Source organism: Apodemus sylvaticus, chromosome 22 (genome assembly GCF_947179515.1).
Source record: "Apodemus sylvaticus chromosome 22, mApoSyl1.1, whole genome shotgun sequence".
Lineage (NCBI taxonomy): Eukaryota > Metazoa > Chordata > Mammalia > Rodentia > Muridae > Apodemus > Apodemus sylvaticus.
This window is the reverse complement of record NC_067493.1, coordinates 45,400,018-45,418,487: the sequence shown is the minus strand read 5'-3', so window position 1 is coordinate 45,418,487 and position 18,470 is coordinate 45,400,018. Positions and strand designations below refer to the sequence as shown.

At 42.3% G+C, this 18,470-nt stretch overlaps 1 protein-coding gene across 4 annotated transcripts in view; it reads left to right on the top strand.

The window, feature by feature from the left end:
* The window catches only part of Kntc1 (kinetochore associated 1), a 75,514-nt gene that overhangs the window by 8,471 nt on the left and 48,573 nt on the right, over window positions 1–18,470 (top strand). For all 4 annotated transcript variants that reach the window (XM_052167482.1, XM_052167483.1, XM_052167481.1 and 1 more), the window contains exons 4-21: window positions 810–925; window positions 1,447–1,525; window positions 2,373–2,450; window positions 3,841–3,875; window positions 4,210–4,329; window positions 6,039–6,132; window positions 7,175–7,227; window positions 7,498–7,613; window positions 8,179–8,233; window positions 9,066–9,164; window positions 10,215–10,258; window positions 10,366–10,431; window positions 10,533–10,608; window positions 12,013–12,138; window positions 12,284–12,373; window positions 13,964–14,011; window positions 14,899–14,960; window positions 17,059–17,170. In XM_052167482.1, the coding sequence (XP_052023442.1) occupies window positions 810–925; window positions 1,447–1,525; window positions 2,373–2,450; window positions 3,841–3,875; window positions 4,210–4,329; window positions 6,039–6,132; window positions 7,175–7,227; window positions 7,498–7,613; window positions 8,179–8,233; window positions 9,066–9,164; window positions 10,215–10,258; window positions 10,366–10,431; window positions 10,533–10,608; window positions 12,013–12,138; window positions 12,284–12,373; window positions 13,964–14,011; window positions 14,899–14,960; window positions 17,059–17,170 (1,469 nt within the window). The remainder of the gene's footprint in view (window positions 1–809; window positions 926–1,446; window positions 1,526–2,372; window positions 2,451–3,840; window positions 3,876–4,209; window positions 4,330–6,038; window positions 6,133–7,174; window positions 7,228–7,497; window positions 7,614–8,178; window positions 8,234–9,065; window positions 9,165–10,214; window positions 10,259–10,365; window positions 10,432–10,532; window positions 10,609–12,012; window positions 12,139–12,283; window positions 12,374–13,963; window positions 14,012–14,898; window positions 14,961–17,058; window positions 17,171–18,470) is intronic.

The following is an 18,470-nucleotide window of genomic DNA, read 5'->3' as shown; positions in this document are numbered from 1 at the left end:
CTTATGGTCAAAGGGTGCTGAGATAAAACCTTGCCTCACAATTTTTAAGGGGAACATGCATTTAAAGAAGAATTTAATTTTTTTTTTTTTTTGTGGTTTTTATTCAGACAACCCCTTCTCCTAGTTAGATATTTGAATCCTCATGTTTGAGCTCATTTGTGTTCAAGTTCCTAATCTTGTGCGTGTTTTGTGTTTGTGCATGGGGAGAGGGTAGGTTGCCAAGTTCCTAGTAGTTCTAGGAGAGATCACAGTGTAATAATCTTTTTGAATACATGTGTGACATAACTGTTTGGGTTAACATGGATTTAATAATGAATTTGGTTGTGGTGTGGAATCACAGCACTTTGCCAAGTTGAGGCTGGAGAAGTGGGAGTTAGAGGCTACATAAGCGAGACTACATAGCAAGTTCCAAGGCCAGCTTGGAATGTAGTAATACTGTATCTTAAAAAAAAAATCATTAAAGAGGTAGAGAGATAGCTCAACTCTTAAGACCACTGGCTCCTCTTCAGAGGACCTGGGTTTGGTTTCCATCACTTAGGCTCAGAATTTCAGGTACAGGGATCTGATGCCCTCTGTAGACACAGACATAACTTTTTTTTTTCCCGAGACAGGGTTTCTCTGTGTAGCCCTGGCTGTCCTGGAACTCACTCTGTAGACCAGGCTGGCTTCGAACTCAGAAATCCGCCTGCCTCTGCCTCCCAAGTGCTGGGATTATAGGCGTGTGCCACCACGCCCAGCAAATGTGCACTTTTTAAATCGAAATTAAGGGTTATTGAAAGTCACTTGTAACTTGGATTTGATATTTTCAGATACTGAAGTGGATGTAGTCGGCCTGTGTCAAGAAGGAAAGTTTCTCTTTGTGGGGGAGAGAAGCGGCAACTTCCATCTTATCTATGTGACATCGAAGCAAACGCTGTTCACCAAGGTAAGGCCGTGCTTCCCTTTTAGACAGCAAGTCCAGCAAGCATTCATTTAAGCTGCGTTTTAATGTTAAAAAAAAATCTGTTATGTTGAATTTAAGAATCAGACAGCAAAAACATACGGAGTCAGCTCTAAACCGAAGTGTCGCTCTGGAGGCACTGCGCATGCTCGTCCGCAGTTTTTCCATTGGCGAGCAGAAGCATTTAGGTCCCGCAGTTGTCAATCTGTGGGTCTCAGACCCCTCCCTCGGGTTGCTACCACATCCCCCGCATATCAGACATTTACATGACAATTCATAACAGAATCAGGATTACAGTTATGAAGTGACCATGAATTAACTTTCTGTCACCAGGCTTGTGGGACTGTTTGAAAGGTTCGCAGCATTAGGAGCGCTGAGAACCGCTGATTTAGGCTATGGTCTGTTACTGCTGACGTTAGTCGCTGAGTCGGGTGTAAACAGCAAATTCCCCACTTGCTGTTGTCTATCTCAGTTCATCTTGCTATCTGCAATTCGTTTGCAATCAGGCTTTTGTGGAGAAAGCTGAGGGAGAACCGCAGCGCACTTACCGGAATCTCATTATCGAGAAAGATGGTTCAAATGAAGGTAAGTTGCTTTGATTTTTTTTTTTTTTTTGGCACGGTTTTTGATGGATACCTGATCAAGCATTCACATTTATGCTCAATAAACATAAAAGTCAATTGCCGTTGTTACTTAAATCATGGTAAATTTTCTGTAAACTCAATATAAGAAAGAATTTTTGTTTGTTTGTTTGTTTACTTTTTGAGACAGAGTATCACTATGTAGCCCTGGCTGGCCTGAAATTCCCTGAATACACCAGGCTGCCCTCAAAGAGATCTATCAGCCTCTGCCTCCCACTGGGGTTAAAGACTCAATGATACCACACCTGGCCAAGGTTTTTTCTTTTTTTTTTTAAGAGTGAATGCTGGTTTATTAGGGAGTAGAGAGAACTGCTGAGAACTGGAGGTATCTTCTAGGCGGAAATAACACCGTGAGAGAACTTTATCTTTGGCTTTGTTCCTTCATCACGACATTCCATTCCTTTAAATATTTGTTGGGATTAGCTTGTAGAAATCAATGCCTGTGGGGCTGGAGAGATGGCTCAGCGTTTAGGAGCACTGACTGCTCTTCCAGAGGTTCTGAGTTAAAGTGATCAGATGCCCTCTACTGCTGTGTCTGAAGACAGCTACAGCGTGTGAGCCCAGGACCACTTTCCTGCTCACTAGTAGGGGCCAGAGGACAACCTGTGGGACTTGATTTCTCTCTTTGTATCATATGGGTCTCAGGTGGTCAAGCTTGGCGACCCATATCTTTACCTGCTGACCCAGCTCCCCAGCCCTAGTGAGAGAGTTTAGAGCTGGTTCCCAGGATTGCTTTGGATCTCCTATTCACCTGCCTTTTATAGAAATTGGATTTTATTTTATTTTACCAGGTACCTATTATATGTTGCTTCTAACAAACACTGGATTTTTTTATATTACAAACCTCCAGCTTTCACAAATTGAACAAGGTAAAGTATTGTTTTCTTATTGATTTGTGACAGGATTTATTAGTTTTCAAGGAAGTCTTCAAATATTCTTTTTTTTTTCAAATATACTTTTTAAGAAAATTTTAATTTAGCTGTCTGTTACTGGGTATCCTTAGACATATCCAGAGCTCACTTAACTCTTCTGTGCTGAAGCTATGGTAGAATGTGAAAAATATCATTTGATTACAGGCTTCTAGTGGTTTATAGCTTAGCTGGAAAGGAAAGACAACAGTAATAAATGGTGTTTTGTAATACTGAAGGTCAGGCTCGGAGTCTAGTACATACATACTAGGCAAGTGCTCTACCACCGAGCACCACCTCAGCTGCTAAGTGGCCTTTTGCAGGAGTGATTGAACACAACAGAAGAAATGACTAGCTTAATATTGCAAAGTAAGCTGGTGAGATGGCTTTGTGGGTAAGAGCAGTTTGTTTGAAAGCATGAGAATATGAGTTCAACTCCCCAGCACCTGTGTAAAAAGCTGACTGAGCTGTGCATCTGCCTGTGACTCTGACTGGAGGTGCAGAGTAGACACAGATGGACCCTCAGTCTTTTCTGGCCAGTCAGCCCAGCTCAAACAGTGCGTCTCTGGTTCAGTGAGCGATCCTATCTCAAGGCAATGCAGCAGAGACCAGAACAATAGAGGTAGAGAACCAAAACCCTATTCTGTCCTCCGCGTATATCATACACAACAGTCACACAATGCAGAGTAGCCATCAGTGGTAATGTGGACTGGAAGTCTCACTGAGTCAGGTAAGACTGCAGAGTTTGTTTTGGCAAACTTTACTAACATCTATTGCATTCCAGATGCATGTTAGGTCCCCTGTATATGATTATGTTTTAAGATACATCATTTTTGATGGTGGGTGTAGCTCATGCTTTTAATCCCAATTCTGACAGGCGAGAGTACCTCTGTGAATCCAAGGCCAGTCTGATCTATGCAGTTCCAGGACAGCCAGGGCTACAGAGATCTTATCTCAAACAAACAGAAAAACATTTGAGATACACTAATTTTTATAGTTAATGCAGGATCCAGATAGGTAGAGGAGATGTTCTGAGGCAGAGTGCGAAGTGGTGAATACAGACTTCAGGCTTGAGTAGCTTTGGGGTGGGGGCGGTGGTGTAGAGAGGCCTTGGTAAGGCCCTGTGCAGTTAGCTGTGCTGATGCCTGTGTACAGTAGGATCGCACATGGAATAAATATTCTTGGTTACAAAGAGTAACTTGCTGATCCTGACCTGTGCCCGTTGGCTCAGGATGCATTAATTTCACTTTAATTCAAAGGGAGACAAGTTTTAGTTTTGGTCTCTGTAAACCTGTGAATTGATGCTGTGTTTAGATGGCTCTTATCTTTTTTTTTTTTTCCTTTAATGAAGCAATTGAGAACACAGACTTGGATTCAGCCAAGAAGGTAAGCAAAGAAAATCATATTGCCTTTTTAAATCTTTTATTTACTATGAATGTAGAGGCTGTTTCTGTGATTAATCATTGAGCTGGCTGATGGTATAGGATCTGTCATGATACAGGATTGCTGTAATCTAATGATGATATAGGATCATGATACAGGATTGCTGTAATCTAAGCCTTAAGTAACATTTCTGCTTAAAAACATAGATGATTGATTTAAACAGCCTCTTACGGTTTTTCTTGGGCATATATATATATATACATATATATGTATATATATGTATATATATATGTGTGTATATATATGTATTATTCTAATTTTTTTTTTAATTTTGCAGTTACAAGGACAATTCAAATGCAGTTTTATTTCAACTGAAAATTACCACAGCTTTGGTTGTCTCAATCTTGTGGCATCTCAATCTGGAAAATTTGCAAGTGAAACTACTGTGATAATTGGGGTAATTCTTTTTATAAGTTTTGTTCTTGTTTAAAACATTCCTTTCTAGTTAAAGTACAAGTTAATTTGTAATGTGACAAGGACAGAAATAGGGCTAGAGACTTGATGGTTAAGAGTCTTTGCTGGCTCTTGCTTCTCTTACCTCTCCTCCCTCTTTCTCTCTCAGCCCTCAATCTTGCCCCTTCTTGGGCTCTCCTCCCCTCCCCCCTCTCTCAGAAAGAAAAAAAAAAAAAGAGTCCTTGCTGTCCTTGAGGAATACCAGAGATTGGTCCCCCACACCCAAGTTGTGCTGGTCACAAATTCCCAGAACTCAGCTCCAGATCTGCTGCCCCCTTGTGGCCTGTGGGCACCTGCACGTGGGCACATACACACGCACATAAACCATAAATAAAAGTGAAAAATAAATCAAATCAAAAAATAAAACAAAACAAGCCAGGCATGGAGGCACACATCTTTAATCCCATTACCCTGTCTCAAAAATATGGGGGTAGAGTGCATTACAAAATTATGATTATAAAATTAAGTAACCTTCTCTGTGTTAGATCATCAGTGTTGATTTTCACTAGTCTCCCCCTGAAATGAACTCAGAGATCCGCCTGCCTCTGCCCCTCTTACGCTGGGTTTAAAGGTGAGCCCCACTGTGCCGTAGCTTTGTTTTGATCAGGCAGGGGTGTGTTCCTTTGCCCAGCCATGTTTCAGCATTTCTTTCAGCCTAGAAACCACAGAAGAAGAAACCACAAAAGGCTCCAGGGTGAGAGCGACACCTGCAACCATGGCCTGACCACTGTAGCTCTCTCCCAATGACACTGTTCAAGTATTGCCATTGTTCAATGACGGTCACCATAACACATCTATTGGGAGATCCTCCTGCCTCTGCCTTCTCTGCATTGGGATGAACAGCATGCATCCCCAGGCACAGTTTTTTGTCTCTTTGTTTCCTTTTTTTTTTTTGATAAGCAAAAGGCTATGCTTAATAATGTTGGAAGAGGTTCTTTTTCTTTAGGGCGAGATATTCGAGCATGTACTTAAATATTCAAGTGATAACGAATTATGAATATCTTATTTTCCTTCCCAGTCTGGTCTTTATTTGTTTGTTTATTTGTGCGCGTGCGCGTGTGCGCGCGCGCGCGCCGCGCGCGTGTGTGTGTGTGTGTGTGTGTGTGTGTGTGTGAGTGAGAGAGAGACATGCAAGTTTGGGTGGCTGCAGAAGCCCTAATAGGGTGTCAGATCAAACCTAATATGTTTGAGTTGAGATACAGGCAATTGTGGAACACTAGTAGTGGATGGTTGCAAGCAAACTCAGGTCCTCTGGCAGAACAGCAAACTCTCTTAACCACCAAACCAACTTAGTCCCTCCAGTCAGTTCTTAAGCTAAAAGAGGAACAGATGAAAGCACCTAAGGCCCATGCGTCCAAACCCAGCTTAAAAACTGTCCGGTTAGAAGGCTCACTCGGGAGACTCTCACGTGGGGCCGGCCTGGGCAATAGCAGGAGAATGAGATAGAAGTGGCTGGAGATAAAGCTTAGTAGTCGAGTGCTCACTTAGCTTACCAAAGCCCTGGGGGTTCATCCTCCCTTCCTTCCCAGTGAACACAGACACGTGTGTTTGAACTCAGAATGTGAACAGCTTATGTGCCTCTGTCTGCTTTGTGTGATTCCTGGAAGGTTTGGGTCTAAGATTTCCAACTAATGTACTGTTTCACTTTTCTAGGGAACTGGTTGTTGTGCATTCTCAAAATGGGAACCAGATTCTACCAAGAAAGAAATGTCTCATAAGAACTTTGTGGACACAGACATTATTAAAGGTAATGATAAGCCACCGATGGATGCTACTTTCTGTTGCCACTCTGAAACGTCCCAGGCTGGCTTCAAATTTGCTGTGTAGCTGAGGCTGACCTTGAACTTCTGATCCTCCAGCACAGAATGGTAGCACAGGTTTGCACTGCCATAGGTGATGTGCGTGCTACATAGGACTAAAGGGTGTGTCTGTGTTTGTGAGTTTGCAAACAAACTCAGGTCCTCTGGCAGAACAGCAAGCTCTCTTAACCACAAACTGAGCGGAGGTCAGAGGACCTCCTGAGAATAACTCTCAGGAGTTATTCTCTTTCTGCTATGCGGGTTCTGGGGTTTGATCTCAGCTTGTTAGACTTGGTGACAACAGCCCATTACCCCTGAACCCTCTTGCAGGTGTTCTGGCCCATTTTTCGTTTTTTTAAAATGATATTTGTTTAGTTTGTACATTACATGTACATATTTGGTTACTTTATGTGCATCTAGGAGTAGAGGCTACCTGGGAATTGGTTCTTTACTTTCATCTTGTTGGTCCTGAGGATTGGACTCAGTCAGGTTCTCAGGTGTGGCGAGTGCTTTTATGCACTGAGCCATCCTGCCCACCCTGATTTGGGGTTTTTGGTGGTGGTGGTGGTGCTGCTGCTGTTTTTTGAGATGGCTCTTACTATAGTTTAGGCTGATTATAGTAGCCTGGACTTGCCTCAAATTTGAGCATTTCTCCTGTGTGATTTCCCATAATGCATGGAGTACATGTACACGCCATTTTTTTAAACACAGGCCACTTTGTTATCACCCTGAAACAAGCCAGATACATTTGGTGGCTTCCAGCCATGTTTGAGATGTGTTCAGTTATTACCTTTGGAGAGGCTTTGTATTTTATTAGTCACCTTGAAGCAAGAGCAACAGTAACAAATGTCAAAATCGAGGCAGGAGTAGATGAAAATGGGATATCATTTAAACGCAGTCTGTCCATTCATGAGGACATGAATTTACAGTTGAACCCGGGTCCTGCGTGAGATGGAATGAAACCCTTAGACATCTCCCTTTCTCTTGCAGGTGCAAAGTCATTTCAGCGGATCAACAACCTGCTCTTTGTGCTCGATACTGACGTACGTTTCTGAGATTTCTTTAGTGGTTTCATTTACTTACGACCAATTTTTTTGTTCTTTGAACCTTTTTGCTAGGGAGTGAGCTCACAGCCTACCCACTGGGCTCCGCCTTCCACCTGATGATACATTTATCAGTAAAGTGGTAGACATGGACGTTAGCTGGGTGCACAGCTGCCTGTCAGCTGTGCTTCATCTCAGTGTGCATCGAGAAATGCAGCCTGGCCTTTAACTCTGGAATCCTAGATGTCTAAATGAGTGTCTTTCCTGTAGAACGTGCTGAGCTTGTGGGATGCGTACACTCTTACACCGGTGTGGAACTGGCCTTCTCTTCCCATAGAGCAGTTTCTCCTCACGACAGAAGCGGATTCTCCCTCATCAGTTACTTGGTATGTTGGAGGCCTAGTTAGTAGTGATTTCCATAGCACCGAGTGTCTGTCTGGGTCCGTTAAGATCATTTACTATGTCTTGTGTTCAACACCACATCTGAGTCTGTCTGGCAGAGGAAGGACTGATTCACTATTTGCCAGTTTCTATTTGGCACCAATGGCTACTATAATGTGAGCATATACTATACTATAATGATGTGAGCGTATACATATACTATAATGATGGTAGAAACAGACTCTGGAATGTGTACATGTGAAACAGTTTGGTCTTCTCTGGGTGTGTTTTGACCTTTCTGTGAGAATATCACTTTATGTGAGTTTATACTTTTTTGTTTTTTGTTTTGTTTTGTTTGTTTGTTTGTTTGTTTTGAGACAGGGTTTCTCTGTGTAGCCCTGGCTGTCCTGGAACTCACTCTGTAGACCAGGCTGGCCTCGAACTCAGAAATCTGCCTGCCTCTGCCTCCCAGAGTGCTGGGATTACAGGCGTGAGCCACCACCACCTGAGTGTGAGTTTATACTTAGAAACATGCATGGCTTTTTAACTTGAGTTTCTCTTCTCTTTTAGGCAAGGGATTACAAATCTCAAATTAGTCACCCTGACAGCTACAACGAAGGAGAAGGTATGGGGTCGTCATTTCACATTTGTCTATTTTATGAGTTGGAAGTCACGATTGTTAGCCAGTTAATGCTCAATTGTAGCTCATATAGACTTCACATATGCAGAGCCCAGTTTTCAAGGAATGGATGAAAATACTGACTCTTCATTTCAAACAGAACATTTTAGGAGCCAAAACTAAGCCAGACATTGGTGGTGGCACTCGGGAGCAGAGGCAGATGGATCTCTGTGAGTTTTAGGTCATCCTGGTCTGCAGTGCTACACAGAGAAACCCTGCCTCTGGAAAAGATATTATAAGCATTTATCTGAGCTTGGTGTGGTATCTCATGACTGTAGTTCTAGCATTCGGGAGGCTGAGACAGAAGGTCATGAGTTCAAGGCCCTCCTGGGTTGTATAGCAAGTCCCTTTGTCAAAAAGGCAAGGGCTGGAGATGCAGTGTGCAGTGTGTGCAAGGGAGTAAAATTAGCCTCCAGTGCTGGAAAATGAAGGAAAGGAAAGGGCAGAGAAGGGAGAAGAATGGAAAGAAAGGGCAGGGACGGGTAGAGGCCTTTCTCAGTTGGCCATTGTGAAGGTGCGGCACTCCAGGAGGTAGGTGGGGCGTTCTGTGCATGTGTTCATTCAGCACGGCAGGTGGACTAGTGTTTGGTTTTGTTTTGTTTTTCTGTCTTTTTAAACAACAGTCTTGTGTGTAGCAATTATATAATAACAGTGGCAGGACTACTTAAATAGTAAGCAAGCGCTGTGGCTTCTTGCCTTTGTATTAGATGTTTTAATAGATGTCTTGACAGGGAAGTGCTAACTTGTGCTGATAAGTTTTATTTTTCATTTCTTGTAGATGAGAAACCTCGTCATTTATTCTTTACCTTCCATGGAAATGCTGTATTCTTTGGAAGTATCTAGCGTTTCTTCTTTAGTTCAAACAGGAATTAGCACGGTATGTTTCTTTATTTTTACAAGCAGGAAAAGCATGAGTGGATGTTAGTGCGACACTTGGCTTTATCTCTGTCTTCTACCTGTGTTCATCACAACACATACCGGAGAGACCCAGCCGAGTCTTCACACAAATCACGATAAGACTTCATCTGCTAGTCAGTTGTTTTATGTTTTAAAAAATTGTATTGATTTTAATTTTGTGTGTGTCTGTGGGTGAGTGTGTGTGTGTGAGAGGTGTCAGATCCACTGAAGCTGGAGTTATAGGCATTTGGTGTGGGTTGGGGGACTACACACACACACACACACACACACACACACAATGTTTTCCCACACATTTTGGAACTTGTATACTTTTTGACCTATCGCCTCTAAGTTCTTCAATACCTTTTAAGAATAAGGCTGTGGGTTGGAGTGACAGTGATGACTCGCAGCCATTTTGTAAGTCCATTTCCTGTTCACCCAATACCTTTTTATAGCTTCTGTGGGCAACAGGCACACACACACACTGCACATTGATGCCCGGAGACAATACTCAGTGGTTAAGTGGTACTGTTCTTGCAGAAGATTGAAATTTGGTTCCCGACACTCAAATGGTGGCTCCGTAACACCTGTATCTCCAAGAGAATCTGACACCATCTTCTGTTTGGAGCCATGATTTATATGGTGCACGTACATTCAAATAGACACAATAAAATAAAATGTAGATAAAGGATTTTTTTAAGAAAAAAAAAAAGGAAGGCTATGTTTAGGACTACCAAGATGACTCAACAGGTGAAGTTGTTGGTCACCACATCTGATAACCCGAGTTTGGGACTCCAGATCTCTCCTTGTGATCAGATCTTCCCATTATCATTAGTAAGTTCTTTACGTGGCATAGCTTCCAAACCAGGAGAAAAATATTTTTCCTCAATATTTGAGTTTTTCCCTAGTGATTTTAAGAATCGATGGATGGCTAAGTTTTGCCAGGACTGTTTGTTGTTTTTCTAATAATTATAAGGTACTTGGTGGCTTTGACATTTGTGTTTTAACCATGGTTTTGTTATGATTGTAGGACACTATATACTTTCTGGAAGGACTTCACAAAAACGATCCTAAGTAGGTCATGCTATGTTTTCTCAGATAATTCATGCATAGCAGCTGAATTAGAATTTACTCATGAATACTGCATGCTGGGGCTACTCACAATGTGATTTTTTTTTCAGCCTATGTGAAGATTCTGTGTCTGACTTAGTACTTAGGTACCTCACAGAGGTGTTACCAGAAAACAGGTAACTTCTCTTTTTTTTTAAGGCATTATTTGTCCTTTAGTGAGAAATGTATAGTCCCTGATGAATCTGCATCTGGTGAAATTTCTTCTCCACTTCTTCAGACTGAGCCGGTTACTTCACAAGCAAAGATTTGCTGAGGCCGAGAGCTTTGCCATTCAGTTCGGACTGGATGTTGAGGTAAGCATTCATTTGTTCTGTTGCTCTCGGGAAGACAGTTCTTGGTGTGCTCAAGGCTGAGGAGATGTGGAAGGATTACACATTCCCACTGAGTGATCTAGTGTGCAGCTGGGACCCAGCCACCATATTCTTACTTGAATTAATTAGAATAGGAGCTCTCTCGGGGCTGGAGAGATGGCCCAGCAGTTTAGAGAACTTGTTCTTGCAGAAGGCTGGGGTTCAAATCCCAACACCCACATAATGGCTAGCAATCATATGTAACTCCAACTCGAGAGGATTTGAGTAGGCCCAATTTGCAGGGTGCTGGCGTCCAGGCCTTTAATGTCAACACTGGGAGAGGCATAGTCAAGTGGGTCTTTGTTAGTTTCAGTCCAGCCTGATCTATACAGTGAGACAGAGAGTGGTATCATTGAAGAGAGACCATATCAAAACAAAAAATAGTGGTAATAGTCTATGCTTGTAGGAACTTGCAGTATACACATACATCACGTGACTTGATAGATCTCTAAGCTCCTCCCTCCTGTGCTTACCAGAGCCTCTTCCCTTTGATGAGCTCCCTCCGCTGCTCCCGCCAGCCCTCTACCTAAGCAGCTTGTCTGCTTTGCTTCGTGAATTGGTTTGGGCTGCACATCTGTGAGATCGTGCATCTTCTTGCTGGGCCTTTCTTGTGTCACTCAGAATGAGATCCTACAGGTTGGCCCGTGTTGTTAGTGACAACGTGACTTCTTTTCTCAGGCACTAGTCTTCAGTTGTGTGTAGGCCATATTTTACTGATTTCCTTCTCCATCAATGGGCAGTTCCTTAGACTAGATTTATGCCCTAGCTTAAAGGAAGTTCTTTGAACACTTCCTGACACGTTTAAGGATTCAGTAAAAATGGTTTTCATGACCGGGCAGTGGCGGTGCACGCCTTTTCCCTAGCACTTGTGGGGGCAGAGACAAGCAGATTTCTGAGTTTGAGGCCAGCCTGGTCTACAGAGTGAATTCCAGGACAGCCAGGGCTACACAGAGAAACCCTGTATTGGAAAAAAAAATGGTTTTCAAAATTCCTAATAATCTGGGTTTACCATCTAGATGAATTACCCTTTTTCCTTCCCTCCCTCCCTCCCTTCCTCCCTCTCCCCCCCCCCCCCTTTTTTTTTTGCCAAGATTTTACTATCCAGCCTAGGATTGACCCGGCATTCCCGCTATTGACTGGTCTGGTAATGAATTTGCAGAGATTCCCCTGCCTCTGACTCCCAAGTACTGAGACTAAAGGCGTGGGCCACTGTGAGCAAGGAGCTGCTTGTTCGGGCCTCACTCCTGAGCACAAGGTCCTCAGTCCAAGTCCCTAGCTTGCTGAAGCAGTGTCATGCTGAGACACTGTGTGCTCCACGTCACCGATGGTGGCATGTTTGTGTTACAGCTGGTTTATAAGGTCAAATCAAGCAACATATTGGAGAAACTGGCTTTGATTTCCTCAGACAAGAGTGAGCAGTCCAAATGGCAGCAGCTTGTGGATGAAGCTAAGGAAAACCTATGCAAAATCCAGGTATGTTTTCCCAGTTGTCCCTGGGATGGCAGGGGGTGGGGTGGGGGTGTGGGGAGGGTGTGTGTGGGATGTGCTATCCAATGTTACTGTTGGATCCAATGATCCAATATTATTAACTTGCTGTTGTCTGGCACATCTCAAACAGGACGATGACTTCGTGGTGAATTACTGCCTCAAGGCCCAGTGGGTAACCTATGAGACCACCCAGGAAATGCTCAGTTATGCCAAAACCAGGGTAAGTGATTTTTCTTTAGTAAAAATTTGCTTTGGTCACTCATGATGATTCTGTCAGCTAAAATGTATTTTCTTGTCCTTTAGTTTTTGTGTTTCTTCTGTAAAATATCTTTCTTTTTTAAGATTTATTTATTTATTTTGGGGTTTTTCGAGACAGGGTTTCTCTGTGTAGCCCTAGCTATCCTGGAACTCAGAAATCCGCCTGCCTCTGCCTCCCAAGTGCTGGGATTAAAGGTGGGCGCCACCACAGCCTGGCCAAGATTTATTTGCTTATTTATTTTATGTATGTGAGTACACTGGCACTCTCTTCAGACACACCAGAAGAGGGAATCTGATGCCAATATGGGTGGTTGAGGGCCACCATGTGGTTGCTGGGAATTGAACTCAGGACCTCTGCTGAACCATCTCTCCAGCCCTCATTTTTTTTTTAAATCAACCTTTTTCCTTCCAGCTTTGAGACAGTTTACATAATTCACAGAGTAGCCTGCTTTCCGTCTACTCTGTGAACTGTACATTTGTCAGCCCAGCCATGTTATCCTGAGACCCGCCTGGTTTGAGTCATTCCGACTCCTCCCTCCTGATGATAACTGCTAATTTATTTCCTTTTTCTACCCAGTGTGCAAAATCTGGATGTTTCTATTTATTTATTATCTTTATTTAGGTTTTTCCAGACAGGGTTTCTCTGCTTAGCCCTGGCTGTTCTCAAAACTCACTCTACAGACCAGACTGGCCTCAAACTCAGATCCACCTGCCTCTCTCTCCAGAGTGCTGGGACTAAAGGTATATGCCACCACCACCTGGCTTGGGCAATTTTCATATGCACTATTTTTAAACAATATCTATTTAATATTTATTTTTATTTTATGTATTTTTTAGGCAGGATCTATTTTATTTTATTTTATTTTATTTTATTTTATTTTATTTTATTTTATTTTATTTTATTTTTTTTTTTTTTGAGACAGGGTTTCCCTATGTAGCCCTGGCTATCCTGGAGCTCACTCTGTAGACCAGGCTGGCCTCAAACTCAGAAATCTGCCTGCCTCTGCCTTCCAAGTGCTAGGATTAAAGGCATGCGCCACCAACCAAAGGCTAGATCTCATTTTCTAAGCCTGACTAGCCTGGAACTCCTTATGTAGACCAGGCTGACCTTGAACTCACAAAGACCTGCCTGCCTCTGTGTCTGCATACCTAGCTATTTTTATTATTTTTAGTTACATGTGTGTTTCTATGCAAGCGAATGCCGGTTCCCTCTGAGAGAAGAAAAGGGTGTCAGAGCCCCCTGATGCTGAATTGAATTGGGGTACTCAGGAAGAGCAAGAATGATCTGAACTGCTGAACCCCCAATTCATTTCTTTATTGTTTAATAGCATTCATTGCATGTAACAACTTCCTTTTATTTTGGGCTTAAATACAACATCCTTTCAAAGATAACGTTTTCTGTCAAGTCAAAGTCCATGCTCTTTATGAAGAGTCTGACAACAGGTATCTCCCTGTGTTCCTTTTCCTTTCTCTTTTTGCCGTCTCTGTCTGTGCCAGCATGTCCTGCCATAACATGTCCCTTTTCTGTCTCTCGCCGTCCACGCGTGCTTAGCTGATGAAGAAAGAAGACAGAACTGCCTGTTCAGATGCCTTCATGGAGGTACTGACATTGCATCCTCAGCTAACCGAGCATGAAGCTGGTTGTCTTTTCAAGGCAGAGTGATATTAAGGGTTTCCTTGGCTTCCTTATCACAACCATGGATCCCAAGTACTGTTGTTCCTGTGGTTGATTTGGAGTCAAAACAACCATTCTCTGCAACTTTTATGTCTAGTACCTGGTATCTGGCAAACACTCAGTAAATGGCTGCCAGTGATGAATGTGGGCGTGCTTATAAGAATGTGTGCGTTTAAATTCCCAGAATAGGGCAGGCAGGGGCCTCATTGGGGTCAAAGGGCTGGAGATCCTCATGCCAGGACAGAACCAACTAACTCCTGCACATTGTCCTGTGTTCTCCGTGTATTTGTTGTGGTACACACAACGACCTCCCTACACATGACTTCATCCAGCTGTTTTACCTTAAATGTAAAATGGTCAAGTGAGAAAACCCACACCTCATATACATTTGCCTTTATAATAAACTAGAAATGTTTTAACTATTTTGTGTCAGTTATGTTAAATAATGAACTTATATGGATGGGAATTGAGCCAAAATACGAATTAAAATGAGAATGTATATGAGGCTTCTGGAGAAGACTGGCCCTTTTTTTCAGCATTTTAAAGTTTTTAAATTTCAGTATCATCACTGTGTGTGTGTGTGTGTGTGTGTGTGTGTGTGTGTGTGAGCGCCTTTGCATGGATACAGGTGCCACTGTGTGCACATGGAGCTCAGAGGACAATGTTTTGGAATCAGTTCTTTCTTACATTTAAGTGGGTACCAGGGATTGAACACCAGGCTTGAATGGCAAGTGCTTTTACCTGACAAACTATCTTGCCAGCCCACACCCATTGTTAAAATTATTAAAATTATCGAATTATTCTTTCTTTAGGTGCTAAAAGCTCATGCAAAGTTAACTACATTTTATGGAGCATTTGGACCAGAGAAATTCAGGTGTGTGCATTTTATCCTTTTCTTTAGGTTGTGAGCTAATATAACTTTGGGTTATCATGGAGAAGACTGCGGTCCTCTGAGTGAATTTGTATGCAAGGGCAGGTGGTGGGAGCCTGTGCTGTGGAATGATGGGAAATACTATCTTTCCAGTAAGAGCTGGTGTCAGAGCCTTGTCCTTTCTTATTTTGCTCATGGTCATTGCCTGTGTTTTCTAACTCCCTATCCCTGTTAAACATGTCTTATATTTGTAAGTAAATGATTTGTAAGAGTTATATTATGATATAATTATTATATTTTTGTAAGTGAATATGTCTGTTTGAATTCAGTATCTAGGAGCACGGTTGCTAAGGTAAATATATATATGCGTGTATTTGTTCTGGTAGATGGCTTAGAGAGTGCCTGTTTCCTGTTCATTCACTTAGTTAAAAAAGTCTTGTATTTTGCATATCTAATTTGTAAAAAGTATTACAAAAGTACAATTGGTTTGCTTTTGTGTGAATCTTAGTTTTGTTTGGGTTTGGGTTTTTTTGTTTTTTTGTTTGGTTTGTTTGGTTTGGTTTTTTTCAAGACAGGGTTTCTCTGTGTAGCCCTGGCTTTCCTGGAACTCACTTTGTAGACCAGGTTGGCCTCGAACTCAGAAATCTACCTGCCTCTGCTTCCCAAGTGCTGGGATTAAAGGCTTACGTCACCACCAACTGGTGAATCTAAGTTTTTAATCTAAGTTTTTTTTTTTTTTTTTAAGTTTTATGCATATGAGTACACTGTAGCTGTCTTCAGACCCACCAGAAGAGGGCTTTGAATCCCTTTACAGATGGTTGTGAGCCACCATGTGGTTGCTGGGAATTGAACTTAGGACCTCTGGAAGAACAGCCAGTTCTTTTAACCTCTGAGCCATCTTTCCAGCCCCACAGTTTTTCCTTTTTCTTTATTTTTTTTCCATTTTCTTTTTTTTCATATACTTTCATATAGCATAGACTGGCATAAAACTTGCACTGTAGCATGTATATCTGTATGAGGGTGTCAGATCGCCCAGAAGTTGGAGTTACTAACAGTTGTGAGCTGTTATCTGGAAGCTGGGAATTGAACCCTGGTCTTTTGGAAGAACAAGCAGTACTCTGTATTGCCGAGCCGTCTCTCCACATTGTTCTTTATGCTGTGACTGTCTGTCTAATCTGGGGTCCTACCTCGAGAGTCACTGCTGCTACTCAACAGCTGTTTCAGAAGGAGACTTACTTTACAGGGTGGAACTTTTAGGTCTCTTTTATGTTTTACTTTATCTTTTTTATTCTATCTATTTATCTATCTACCTTTCTTTCTTTCTTTCTTTCTTTCTTTTTTTTTTTTTTTTTTTTTTTTTGAGACAGGGTGTCTCTGTGGAGCCCTGGCTGTCCTGGAACTCACTCTGTAAAGCAGACTGGCCTTGAACTCAGAAATCCACCTGTCTCCGTTCCCCAAGTGCTGGGATTAAAGGCATGTGCCACCACTAGCTGGCTACTTTATCTTTTTTTAAAAAGGTATCTAACACCCTCTTCTGGAGTGTCTGAAGATAGCTATAGAGTAGTCACATATAATAAATAAATAAATCTTTTAAAAGTAAATAAATAATAAAAAAAACAGTAGAGCGATCACTACGTGATTAAGAACACTTGTTGTAGAGATCTTGTATTTGTTTCCCAGCACCTATGCAGTGGCTTTTAATAATTTATAACTTCACTTTGAGGAAACCATACTCCTTCTTCTGACCTCTGAGGGCATCCGGCACACGAGTGGTACACACACACATATGAAGGCCAAACACTCATAAACATGAAATAAAATTAAAATTTCTAAAAGGGATGTAGTTAGGTTCTGTGAGATGCTCAAGGTGCTTGCCTGCCCCCAAATGTGACCACCTGTGTTCCCTCCCTTAGACCCACATGATGGTTCCTGCAAGTTGTCCTCTGACTACACAGGTGCCATAGCACACTTTCCCCCACTAAATGGATAAATGTTCAAAAAAGTGGCTTAGATGTATAATGATACCTATTTGAAGAGTTTTTTTACACTCCTAACTTGTTTTTTCATACTCCTAACTTGTTTCTTCCCTCTAATTTCTCAGTGGGAGCTCTTGGATCGAATTCCTGAATAATGAAGATGACCTCAGGGATATTTTTTTGCAGCTAAGTGAAGGAAACTTTGTTTGTGCTCAGTATCTTTGGCTTAGACATCGGGTAATATATTGTGCATTTTAATTTCCTTTCTTTCTTCTTTTTTTTTTTTTTCTGCCTTCAGATTTATTTATACAAATGCGGTGTCTTCGTGTTCACCCAAATGCTAGTAGAGGGCATCGGATCCCATTACAGATGGTTGTGAGCCACTGTGTGGTTGCTGGGAAGAGCCATCTCTGCAGCTCCGTGCATTTTAAGTCCTTGGTTGCTTTCTTACTTCTGAGATGGGTGTCTGAGTATTGGAGACTAGCAGGCTGTCCAGGGTGACTGGACGGCGTTGTGTCTGGAGGGCCAGGTTGTGACCTGTCCCAGGGGACATGGGTCCGGATACTAGCAGGTGGGAGGAAGCGCTGTGGCGTGCTAGCCGTGCGTTAGTTCGTCATCTCCAGAGGCTGATTAGCTTTTGAGGCTTTCCTCAGTAGGCACTGGTTTTTGTTTTTGTCTTTTTGTTTTTGTTGTTGTTTATTTTGAGACAGGGTTTCTCTGTGTAGCTCTGGCTGTCCTGGAACGCATTACTCTGTAGACCAGGCTGGCCAGGAACTCAGAGATCCACCTGCCTCTGTTTCCCAAGTGCTGGGATTAAAGGTGTGCAACACCGTCGACCAGTAAGCATCATTTTTATTAAGTGATTTATTAATATCACTCTTTTGCTGATATGGTAGAGAGGAAGTTCCTACTGTTTATATTGTGGTGTAGGAATACCCATTAAAGGTGTTGATCTGATTACTGTGTGCAGTGGCACATAACCTGTGGCCAACCTCTCGGGAGGCTTTGGCAGGAGGATTGCTTAGTCTAGGAATTTCAGGCTAGATTGGGCAATGTAGACCATCTCATCCACAGGTAGACAGACAGACTGTTTATCCAAATCTCCTTCAGTTGGCTGGTATTGACATAGAACATTTAGGTTCAAAGAGTATTGTTATGACACTAATGGACACATTTATTAGTATTTGGGCTTTCATCTCCAGTTGCATTTTCCTCAGGATACATTATTTTCTGGTTTCTATGTGTTTATTGTCTGCTACTCAATAATACGGAACTTAACGAGTTGTGGCACCTCCCCCCATTTGAATTATTTGCATAGAATAAATTACCTTTCTCATTCATTATTAAGTGACATTGCTGGGCAGTGCTGGTGCACGCCTTTGATCCCAGCACTTGGGGTGCAGAGGAAGGCGGAGCTCTTGAGTTCCAGGTCAGCCAGGGCTACACAGAGAAACCTGTCTCCAAAAAAAAAAGAATAACATATTCTTTTGAACTTTTTTAAGAAAACAATTTGCTTGAGTTAGCATGCAAAGCAGTG